This window comes from Aotus nancymaae, unplaced genomic scaffold (assembly GCF_030222135.1).
Source record: "Aotus nancymaae isolate 86718 unplaced genomic scaffold, 86718_ANA_hifiasm-v0.15.2.pri h1tg000002l, whole genome shotgun sequence".
NCBI classification, from domain to species: Eukaryota; Metazoa; Chordata; class Mammalia; order Primates; family Aotidae; genus Aotus; species Aotus nancymaae.
This window is the reverse complement of record NW_026988413.1, coordinates 433,718-445,722: the sequence shown is the minus strand read 5'-3', so window position 1 is coordinate 445,722 and position 12,005 is coordinate 433,718. Positions and strand designations below refer to the sequence as shown.

At 46.9% G+C, this 12,005-nt stretch overlaps 1 protein-coding gene and 1 long non-coding RNA gene across 3 annotated transcripts in view; one reads left to right on the top strand and one right to left on the bottom strand.

The window, feature by feature from the left end:
- Positions 1–9,212, bottom strand: part of ESYT2 (extended synaptotagmin 2) — a 103,149-nt gene extending 93,937 nt beyond the window's left edge. Inside the window, exon 1 of one of the 2 annotated variants that reach the window (XM_012445293.3) lies at positions 8,868–9,212. In XM_012445293.3, the coding sequence (XP_012300716.3) occupies positions 8,868–9,197 (330 nt within the window). In that variant the 5' untranslated portion in view covers positions 9,198–9,212. The remainder of the gene's footprint in view (positions 1–8,867) is intronic. The other variant, XM_064366832.1, reaches the window with a different exon arrangement.
- Positions 9,213–10,193: 981 nt separating this feature from the next.
- LOC105712301 (uncharacterized) lies at positions 10,194–11,765 on the top strand. Its single transcript, XR_001106287.2, has 2 exons — positions 10,194–11,075; positions 11,181–11,765. It is a non-coding gene; the product is annotated as an uncharacterized LOC105712301 (long non-coding RNA).
- Positions 11,766–12,005: the final 240 nt, after the last annotated feature.

The following is a 12,005-nucleotide window of genomic DNA, read 5'->3' as shown; positions in this document are numbered from 1 at the left end:
TTACAGGTGGTTTGGTATTTTAGGTGATGTTAATACATTTTTTCCTGGATTTTTTAAAAAAATGAATATGTATTACTTTTACTAAAAGAATGGGGGAGAATCTAGAGATATTAGTCAAAGGACAGAACATTTCAATTATGAGGAATAAGTTCAAGAGATCTATGGTACAACACTGTAACTATAGTTAGCAACAATGTAATACATTCTTGAAAAATCACTGAGATTTTCTAGTGTTCCACCACAAAAAATGGTTAAGCATGTGACATAATACATTTGTGAATTAGCTTGCTTTAGCAAATTCCACAATGTATACATTTTCAAAACAGGCTGAACACAATAAAAATAATACTTTTATCAGCTGAAAAATAACAAAAGCCAGATGCAATTGCTCACGCCTGTATTCCCAGACCTTTGGGAGGTACAGGCAGGAGGATCGCTTGAGCCCAGGAGTTCAAGACCAGCCTGGGTAACATGGCAAGACCCCCTCTCTAGAAAAAAATTTTTAAAAAAATTAGCGAGGCATGGTGGTGCATGCCTGTAGTCCAAACTACTGGGGAGACTGACCCGGGAGGGGTAACTGAGCCCAGTAGTTTGAGGCTGCAGTGAGCCACGATTGTGCCACCAGCACTCCAGTCTGGGCAACAGAGCAAGACCTTGTGTCAAAAGTAAATAAAAACAATTTTTTAAAAAACCCACCAATTCATACTATGACTAAAGCTAGGATTAAACAGATTTGTTGTGTTATTGCCAGTTAGTAAATTTCTGAGTTTAAGGCCTTGTCTGACACATATTTTGTGTCACCAGTACCTAGCACAGTACCTGGAACATAGCACCCAGAACATAGCAAATTCCTAATAAATGTTCATAAATTCATAAAGACTCATTTTTAATCCTTACATATAAATTGGGCTAGTTTCTTAAAATGTGATCCAGGAAAAATTTAGAAAAATAAATAGTTTGCTTTAACAAACATTATAGAACTTTGAAAACAGTTAAGAAAAATAAATGAAGAAAAAAATCAGTGACAGGGAGAAAGACTCAGGAAATACCTCTGTAAATAAAACATGCTTTATGGAAAAATGATCCCATGCAAAAGACAACTACCAACATATTCACCATCTGCGTAAGAACTATGCCCCACCCAATTCCAAGAGAACATGAGGTGACTCAGTGTTCAAGGAACAATAAGATCATTGAGAGTAAAAGAAGATCGTCTATTTGAAGAAAGGTGCAGTGGGTACTCCCAGCTATTACAGTAGTACAGGGCCCAACAACCCAGCAATAATTCTGGCTATGAGTTTTCTGGTAGCTACAGCGAGAACAGAACTACACTGCATTACACAGTAGCTTTCCTTTTCTGATTTCACAAGCTTAGATCTGAATACATCACTGCTTTCACCCCTTATTATGTCCAAACTCTTTCTTTTTTTTTTTGAGACGGAGTTTCGCTCTTGTTACCCAGACTGGAGTGCAATGGCGCGATCTCGGCTCACTGTAACCTCCGTCTCCTGGGTTCAAACAATTCTCCTGCCTCAGCCTCCCGAGTAGCTGGGACTACAGGCGTGTGCCACCACGCCCAGCTAATTTTTGTATTTTTAGTAGAGATGAGGTTTCACCATGTTGACCAGGATGGTCTCGATCTCTTGACCTCGTGATCCACCCATCTCGGCCTCCCAAAGTGCTGGGATTATAGGCGTGAGCCACCGCACCTGGCCCCAAACTCTTTCTTAAAAGCATAATAGTATTCACGCCCAAGTCCTCACATCGTATAGATCAGAACTGCCCTGAGGGCCTGGGCCAGCCATCCAGAAGGAGCATTCTACTCCTCACCCCTGGGGACCTGGGCTGGGCTCTAGTGGGACCACTTCCATTCCTTACTGCTGGGCCCAGAGTAAGTCACAAGCTCACTGCAGCCTCCTACCAAGTGGAGGAGTTACAACCCTATCAGAACTTCCATGGAGTTCCCTCCAGATGAGACAGCTCAGAAATCCACCTTTGCAACCATCCTCTACACAGCTGCTCACAAGGCTGTGATGCTTTCAACCCACAGAACATGCCCATGATTTCCACCTCATGCAGTCTGTATTTCACCGTTGCCACTGAACATAAGGCCATGCCCTTGGATAGGAATAGAAGCCCTTCCCTAACGTGTCCGTAAGGAAAAAATAAAATTCCTCTGAGACAGAATTGTCATGAAAACTGAAAAAGATAATGACTTGCCAAACCATAACAAAATGCAAGAAACCACAAAAGACTACAATGTAATGTATTATATAACACATGATAAAAACATGCTCTAACAGAACGTACCTGACAGGAAACAAACCAATCCATCAGCTAAACTACTCAAACGTATGTGATGATTATATACTAACACCTTGAATCAGAGTTAAGAGTTTGGAATAACTCACAGAAAAACAGACTTAGGTTTTTTATATTTTTGAAGCATGATTTCTATTGTTATGCAATTAAAATTTGTATTTGTTTAAGCCAACATAGTATAGTGTCAGTGCTTAAAGTAATATTATAGGCTGGATGTGGTGGCTCACACCTGTAATCAGAGCACTTTGGAAGTGCTGAGATGGGAGAATCGCTTGAGCCCAGGAGCTTGAGACCAGCCTGGGCAACATAGCAAGACCTCGGCTCTACTACAAGTATTAAAAATATTCAAATAGATTTATAAAATTAAAAAATAAAGTAATATTAGAGCTGGGTACAAAGGCTCACACCTGTAGTCCCAGCTACCTCAGGAGGCTGAAGCAGGAGGACCCCTCGAGCCCAGGAGTTCGAGGCCAACCTGGGTAACACAGTGAGACTCCAGCTCAGAAAATAAATAAATAAAGTAGTATCAGGTTTAAGTTAAAAAATATTTACCTAGATTTTTTATTCATATACCGAACATTTTCATTAAAGATCCCTTAAAATGTAAATGCCCCCAAACTTAACTTAGAACAACATTCCTTAAAAATTTTTACCGTTTTAGCTAGAATTATGTAAGCAAAGGTAAAACTAACTCATTTTGCAATATCACCGACTCACTTTTCATCCATTATTAAAATAAATCCCATGTCTATATTTTTTTTAACAGTGCTACTGAGATATAATTCACATACTAGTCAATTCACTCACTTAAAGCATAAAATTTGATGGCTTTTAGTACATTCACAATGTCTAATTCAAGGTTAAAAGCTGTGACCAATGTGGAAATCATGAAAACCTACAGAAAAGATCACAGGTTCATTAGGTCTAACAACAACACTATTTCATAACTGACGTTCACAGAATGGAAACTTATATTTATGAATACGTACTTATAAAATATTTTATGTTTCAAGTGTATATATTCATATAAACTATATTTCAGTCCTAGCTCTATATCCTCCCATCTTTAAACATAGAATGAAGATAATATTTATCTTAAATAGAAGGTTTACTAAATCCACCACATACAGGCTGATGGATGCATATATCCTGAATTTAAATCTATTTTTTAGCTGAAACTAAAAACCAGATATTTACTGCTTTATTTGTAACCATCTTGGGGCATTAATGTTCTAACTGAACGAAGCACTGAGACCACAGAACTGAAGCAATGCAATGGTCACGTCCTTTCCCCTTTGTGATGCAGCCGCAGTGTGGGTGTAAACAAGAAACCCACAGCAGCATCTCTGTCCGAAATGCAGGGCAGCATCTATGATGAGGACTCTGGTATTTCCTCAAACCACATGATCACTCTGAGATTCAGGTGTTAAAGTAGCACTCGTTTAAAATAGCTAAATTGTGGCTCCTGAATTAGCCGTGCCAACTATTTTCAGTTACAAGTCTTCACAACATTTTATTAAAGTATTAAGTCAATGATTAACACTGAGAATAAAAAATAAATATTTGCCCTTTCTTTACATGAGACCACGGTGCGTTATTTTTTTTATTCATTTGGTTCTTAAACTATTTTGGCTAGAGTTGAATTCTCTTGAACTTCCCAGAAAGGTAATGGGAAGAAAGCTCTCCCCAGAGAAAGTTTGTATACCAAAGTACAGAACAACATAACCAAGGAAGCTAATATGCTTTAATTCTCAATAATCCAAGTATGAGGGTAATAAAAGACCAACCGTCAGAACAGTTAAGGAGTACTATCCATGACAGGTGTGGGTATTTACTTGCAGCCATAGAATCAGCATTTATTGGCAACAGTATCCTATCAACATCTAGTATTTAAAAATAAACAAAAACAGCAATGATAAATTGCCCTTATTTATCCCTATAAAAACTATTCAAGAATCTTCTGCACAGCCCTGAGCATGGTGGCATGCACCTGTAATCCCAGCTACTTAGGAGGCTCACATAGGATTGCTTGAGCTCAAGAGTTCAAGACTAGCCTGGGGAATATATCGAGAACCTCCTCTCTTAAAAAAAAAAAAAAAAGGCTGGGTGGCTCACATCTGTAATCCCAGCACTTTGGGAATCCAAGGCTGTGGATCACCTGAGGTCAGGAGTTTGAGAACAGCCTGGCCAACATGGTGAGACCCTGTCTCTACTAAAAACACAAAAATTAGCTAGGCATGGTGATAGGCACCTGCAATCCAGCTACTTGGGAAGCTGAGGCAGGAGAATGGCTTGAACCCATGAGCCGAGATCGTGCCACTACACTCCAGCCTGGGTGACAGTGAGACTCGGTCTTGAAAATAAAATAAAATAAAAATAAATAAGAAAAAAAATCTTCTCTTCCTTCACCCAGAGTAGTCTAATTGTCCAGGGCCCATTAACCCAGGGTAGACACTTAACAAAAAGCCTTGTCCTCAATGCATCCAGCCTGCCAGGCCTTTCCCCTCAACGGCTGGAACATAACTGTTTATGGGAAAACAAGTGAATAATAATAACACTGTTTATATTAAAGCTGCAGGACCAAACTCCTACAGAATTATCACAGTTAAGCGAGAGCCATTTTTCATATCCTAATAGTCTCAATAAAAAACAGTATATAGTTTTTCGCAAAGTATTAATACTCTATCTCATTTCCATATCCAGCTTAAGTTTTTACTCAGAAAAAAGAAAAGCTGTCAGTGACTATATCCAAAGGTGAGGTTAGGAAACTAGTATCTCATTAATTCACGCTTTCCTATGTTTCCACTCTGCTGTGAATTCACAGTTGGCAACGACACACTATGAAAATGAGTACAGTCTTTCGGATGTACAACACATCCCGTTCAAGGTAAAACGCCAGCCCAAAGTTCAGAAACCCCAAGAATCTATGTATGTACGGTAAAAATCAAAGTGCCAGTAAAACTGGCCAGGCATGGTGGCTCACACTTGTAATCCCAACACTTTAGGAAGTCTAAGGGGGAGGATCCCTTGAGGCCAGAAGCTTGAGATCAGCCTGGACAACATGGTAAGAACTTATCTTTAGAAAAATGAAAACAGCTGGGCACAGTGGCTCACACCTATAATCCCAGCACTTTGGGAGGCCAAGGCGAGCAGATCACAATGTCAGGAGTTCGAGACCAGCCTGGCCAATATGACAAAACACTGTCTCTACTAAAAATACAAAAATTAGCAGGGCATGGTGGCTCATGCCTGTAATCCCAGCTACTCGGGAGGCTGAGGCAGGAGATTCGCTTGAACCCAGGAGGCAGATGTTGTGGTGAGCTGAGATCATGCCATTGCACTCCAGCCTGGGCAACAAGAGTGAAATGCTGTCTCAAAAAAACAAAAAGGAAAGAAAAATGAAAACAGAAACAAAGCCAAAGTGCAAGTCATACTGAAACCTTAGCTTTTCTCATTCATGGTTTCTTCTGCCACTCATGTGCTCTGACCACCCTACAGCCCCTGCGGCACAGCGCAATTTCAGGCACACTTCGAGACCACGCAACCTGCTGCTTTTATTACTAAAATAAAGTATGTTACACTTTTAATAAATATAATAAAATACATAGTATAACTTAAAAGAGATATATACATATGGTTTTTTTTTTTTTTGAGACTGAGTCTCACTCTGTCACCTAGGCTGGAGTGCAGCGGCAGGATCTCGGCTCTCTGCAACTGTTGCCTCCCAGGTTCAAGCGATTCTCCTGCCTCAGCCTCCCAAGTAGCTGGGACTACAGGCCGCACACCTCCATGCCCAACCAATTTTAAAGATATTTTAAAAACCTCTCTAAAACTCTGAACACACTCACTGTCAAGCTTCATGTGAATCCTTCAAAAATTGTCTTAAGCAACATAGGTACATTGAAGTCTACACATGTGTGGTATGAGCTCAGGTACAAATTTGGAATAAACAAGTAAAACATTCTGGAGAAAATACAAATTTTTGGCAGGGCATGATGGCTCATGCCTGTAATCGAACTTTGGGAGGCCGAGGCGGTGGATCACAAGGTCAAGAGATTGAGATCAGGATCCTGGCCAACATAGTGAAACCCCATCTCTACTAAAAACACAAAAATTAGGCTGGTGTGGTGGTACGCGCCTGCAGTCCCAGCTACTCGGGAGGCTGAGGCAGGTTAATCACTTGAACCTGGGCGGCAGAGGCTGCAGTTAGCTGAGATCATGCCATTGTACTCCAGCCTGAGCAACAAGAAAATATAAATTCTTCACGAGATGAACACTATGATTCATCAGTTGAAGTCACACAGATAAAAAACTCGGCAAGATTCTTTGGCTAAATTACTTTTGTATTTTAAAAAAAAAAAAAAAAAGATTTTCAGTTCTTCAATAGGGTAGCAATTGCATCTGTTAATTTATCATCATGAGAAAATAGTCTATTTCACAAAGTCTTTTTTTGTTTGTTTGTTTGTTTGTTTTTTTTTGAGACGGAGTCTTGCTCTGTCGCCAGGCACCAGGCTGGAGTGCAGTGGCATGATCTCGGCTCACTGCAACCTCCACCTCCCGGGTTCAAGCAATTCTCCTGCCTCAGCCTCCCGAGTAGCTGGGACTACAGGCGCACGCCACCACACCCAGCTAATTTTTGTATTTTTTAGTAGAGACGGAGTTTCACCATGTTGGCCAGGATGGTTTCGATCTCTTGACCTCGTGATCCGCCCGCCTCGGCCTCCGAAAGTGCTGGGATTACAGGCGTGAGCCACCGCGCCCAGCCCACAAAGATTTTTACAAGCAAATTTGATATTAGCCAATAAACCAAGTATCTATGAAAATCAGCATCATCATTTCCTGCAAATTTCAGCACTGATTACGCTGCTGTTTTGGTAATGGATGGTAATGGACTCCGTTTTTAGCTACTTTCAAATATTATGTATCTGAGTGTAATATAGACACAAAACATCACTTTAATTAAAGTCCTTTTGCATTTGCAAAGTGCACCTCTTCTATTCTTGGGTTTTCCCACCTTGGCTCCTCAAACTTCCTGTTTTCTACAGGCCCCTCGGGTTTTTGTCGCTGCTAGCTAAAAGCTGTACCATGCCAGTTACTTTGGTTCTCGAAATACTACTGTCCCACATGCTCACCACGCATGGGCAGAATTGTAAATTCCCAAGCCCCTTACTGTTAATATTCTTACTCCAATTGGAATCTGCCGTCACAAAGCAGCATCTACTATCTTCTTGTCTTGCGCACGCCTCCTTTCTAATTCTTGTTTGCCATTGTGTCATGCCTCACTTCTCATGTGTCTCCTGACTGGAAACTGGGACCTTTTCTCCTCTAAGGGAAAATGATGACCCTTCCGAAACCCATTGCTGGCCACCTTCACCCCAAAGTTTACATTAAGCCTAATGGAAACATCATTAAAATCCCATTTCTTGCAATGTGAAGCTGTGACGCCAAGTCATGGCTAAGAATTAGGGAATGACAAGAAAAAAAACATGAAGCCAACTCTCCGTGTCTGTAGTCCATAAATACATGAAGTAGAGAACTGCCGGAGTTAAAAATAAAATAATACTATGACTCTCGCTATTACTGCAACTCTTCCAAAGCTTCCTGCCACGCACACACAGATTCACGCTGGATTCGGGTCGACTCTGCATAAAAATGCTCAGCCTCACGATTAACACTTGCAAGAAAGTGAAACAATCTTTCAATTATCTATTATCTCCACCTTTCGTGAGTCACTCACAGCCCATGAACTACGTCAGAAACAACCATGACAGGAGTGAGTTTTCTCTGGCTAGAAGAAAAAGTTAACTTCTCCCCTACCAGCTGTCATTACATTTTATTAAAACAGAGAGAAGGAAAAGCTGAAGCCACCGGAGCATGTCCAGGCTCGCAGGGCGTTGGGAACCGGCACGAGAACAGCCCTGGGCGCTCCGAGAGCCGAACTGGCGCTCAGGACCCTAAGGAGACTCCCTGGAAGGAACCAAGAGGGAGCGCGCGCTCTGGGCAGGGTCGCGGCCGAAGAGGGGGCGCCATGCCTGGTACCTGCCGCGGGGTCCGCGGGCCGGGAGAGGGAAGAGAGCTTTGTAAGGAGGGGTCTCCGGGAAGATGCGCGGGACGGTGAGGGGAGGCCTCGCGAGGGCAGACGCGCCCCGGAGCCGGAGCCTGGGCAGGCGGGGAGGCAGACGGGGGGACGCAACTCGGACAGCGGGAGGGCGCCAACCGCTCAGGACTCGGGCGGGAGCAGCGGGCGACGGCCCCAGGCGGACAGGTTCGCGGGGGGGGGGTCGGGGGCCGCGGAAGGGCTGGGGTCTGCACTCACACAGGCGGGCAGGTCGCGGGAACCGGCCCGAGGGCCGGGGCTGGGCCGCGGTGTGCATTCGCCCAGGCGGGAGGGAAGCGCCTGCCTGCACCGGGGTAGGTGGGGAATAGGGTCCCCGGGCAGGGCCGGGGACAGGTCGCCGGGAGGGGAGCGCCTGGGACGAGGGGTATCGCGGCCCGGGGCTGGGGTCAGGGGTCAGGGGTCAGGGCGGGCCGGGATCTGCACTCACCCAGGCGGGCAGGTCGCAGGCGCGCACCCCCAGGCGCACGGCGCGCTCCTCGTCCTCCAGCAGCGCCAGCGCGCGGCACAGGCGCAGGGCCTTGAGGCCGCGGCTGCGGCGGCACCAGGCGAGCAGCGCGAGCGCCAGCAGCACCCAGCTGAAGCTGAGCCCCAGGTAGCCCAGCGCGTACACGGGCAGCAGCAGCGCGAAGCTCCGCGCCAGCTGCGCCAGCAGCCCGGGCAGCTCCATGCTCAGCACGCCCCCGGGGTTCTCAGGCGCCGCGCGGCCCCCAGCCCCGTCGGCGCCCGCCTCCGGGCCCTCGCCCCGGGCGCCGCTCATCGCCCCGCCGTGCCGCGCCGCCCTCCCGGCCGAGGCGGGCTGGGTGCTCGCGCGGATCCCGGGCGGCTCAGGTCCGCGCCAGCGCCCCTCTGAGGGGACGCGGCTCCGCCGCACGCCCGCCTCCGCCCGGGACGGCGACGTCATCACGCGGGGCGGGCGCGGCGTAGGCATGGGGCGGGCGCGGCGTAGGCATGGGGCGGGCGCGGCGTAGGCATGGGGCTGGGCACGCCACCGGGAGTGGGCGGGGCGTGTGGCGTCATCGCGCGAGGCGGGCCGTGTGCCGGGCCGACGACTACTGGAGTGGGCGGGGCAGGCGCACGGCGTCAGCGGGCGTGGCTTCCGAGCCCCACGGGGCACTGGCCCCACTCCCCGGTGGCCTCGGGGCCCGCGGGCGGTTCTGACACTGGGTCGCGCCCCGTCTTGGGACTCCCGAGGCGGCTCCCGGGTGTGTGAGCTCCAAAGCTCGGGAAGTTGCCGTCGTCAAACCCAAAGGCCGACCGCCTCTGGGAGCAGCTGGCCGGCGTGAGGGTGGGCACGGCAGGGGGCGCGGGGGCGCGGCCGCTGAGCGCAGCCGGGCTGATGAGTGGGCGGCGGCCGCGTTTGCGGTAACTCCGCGGCCACGAGGACCGGTGACGAGGGCCCCACCCGCCGGAGGCGGGCGGGCGTTGTTGGCGGCAGTCTTTGGTGTTTTCGGGGTGAGGCTGCGGCTCTCGCAGAGTCTCGCGAGATGATGTTGCTCCAGGCGTCCCGGCGGGAGAACGCTGCGCCAGTGGCCCTCCCTGCGCTGCTCGTCAGGGCTTTGAACGCTAACGACTCCGTCGTGAGCCTGACCTCTCTCACACGGTTCAGCCGGCACTGAAGATGCCTCGGATCACAGAAGCGCTCCCTGAGGGGTTCTCGTGGAGCCGGGCAGAGACAACCGCGAGCGCGCAGGAGGCGCCGCTGACCCTCGGGACCCCCACCCCGCGCACCACGCGGCTTCGCCAAAGGTGTTAATATTGTGGCCCTTATTAATAGCTGTTTCGGACGACTCATGTAGGCCTTGCCTGTGATTTCTTTCTGGGATCATTTTTCAGTTGACTCAGAAACACAACTAATCGATCACTTTATTTTCCAGTGAATTCAATCGAGTTAATTGTATTTGTTTTATAGTCTCAAGGAAACTTCAAACAGTAGCAGAGAACATCCCATTTGACTGTTTTTGAGCATATTCAGTGAATTCCAAGGAAATGTTTAGTGAATTTGTAACAAAGTAGGGCACTGGCAGGTACGGAATGAATAAGCAAACGCCCCGAAGCAGGGTCACCTTTACATAGGAGTCTCTCTCCCCTCGTTCCTATGTCTGCGTAATTTTGTATGCGTATGTATGTGGAGATTATATCACATACGTAAAACACGCGACTCCAGGCAAGGGCGGTAAACCCCAAGCAAGGGATGGGAGTGGTTTCCCTTTTCTTCCTCTTCACAGTCCCTGGTTTGCCACAGCACCAAATTATGTTGATTGTGAATATGCAACCGGTTAAGGCTCCTAAGGCCACCTTTCATTCAAACTAAATCTCAACACAAAAGCAAGTACTTGCCTTGTTGACACAGAAAGGGAACGTGAGCCCTTTTGCAACTTTGCTGGAAAGTTGTAGGACCGCATCCTACAGAGACTTGCGTAAATATAAGCCACATAAAAAATCCTGTACCGTGTGCCATCCAGTGGTTGACCCAACAATGTAAACTAGATTGAAGAGAAGTTCCCATGTTGCCTACCAGTCAGCCCCGAGTGTCCTCATCGTCCCTCTCTGTGAGCCTGGGGCTTCCGGCCCCTCCCTGTGGTTAATGCCTGCAGAAAGCAGAGCCTAAGGCCCTGCCACAGCTCACTCTCACAAGGTCAGTCTAACTGTAGGTCCTGCCTGGCTCTTAGATTTTTGCTAGTATTATACCCCTCAGTCTCCTGTGACCTTTTATGACCCCTCCATCCTTTCATTCTTGTAGACAAGAAGAAGTCTGTAGACAAGGAAACGTGCTGCTTTCTCTGGAGTGTCATTCCGAGTGCTCCCGTGCACAACTGCAAAGTTCTAGTCTTCTGGTTTCAGAGGAAAGCGCTCGCTTCTGCTTACGTTCAACTCTTCCTGCTTTCGGATCCTCCCCAATACCTTAAATACGTCTCACTGTGGAGTGTGGGAGCACGTGCTCTGCGCCGCTCCCTTTTGGAGGTTATACCAGCAAATTAAATATAATGGGGACAGTGAAAGCCAGGTTGCTTGCTGTTGGAGAAGGTAGAAACATGGAAGAGGGAAGGCTACGGAGAACACTGTAGTATTGGATTGGAACTGGAAGTGTTAATGTGAACTCATTTTAAAAATTACGTATATATAGATATAGAGATAGTTCCATGTGTATGCACATGTATGTAGATATATGTGCATATAAACACATATTCTCTAGTTGTTAGATATAGTGAACTCCAAGTTTCTCTTCTAAGATTCAGTATGTCAATATGTTCATCTCTCTTATTCTTTAATTCTCCATTTTAAAGTTTAACTTCCTTATAGTTTCAGTAAACAACCTTTTCCACCAGTTCTAATCAGTAGTTCACATCAGTTCCCCCGGTCCCATGCTCTGTCCTGACTCATTCCAGTCACCTGCTCTGGTTATCTGTTCTGACCTGTTCCCTAACTGCCCTTCCCACCGAACTACCCACGCTGCCACTCTGGCTTGTACCCCTGCTCTTTTTAAAGTAGCCACTTGGAATCTGCTTAGACTGTGTGGTCTAACTCTAGCCAATAGGGGAGTGACACAGCAGTAGGGGCTACCTGC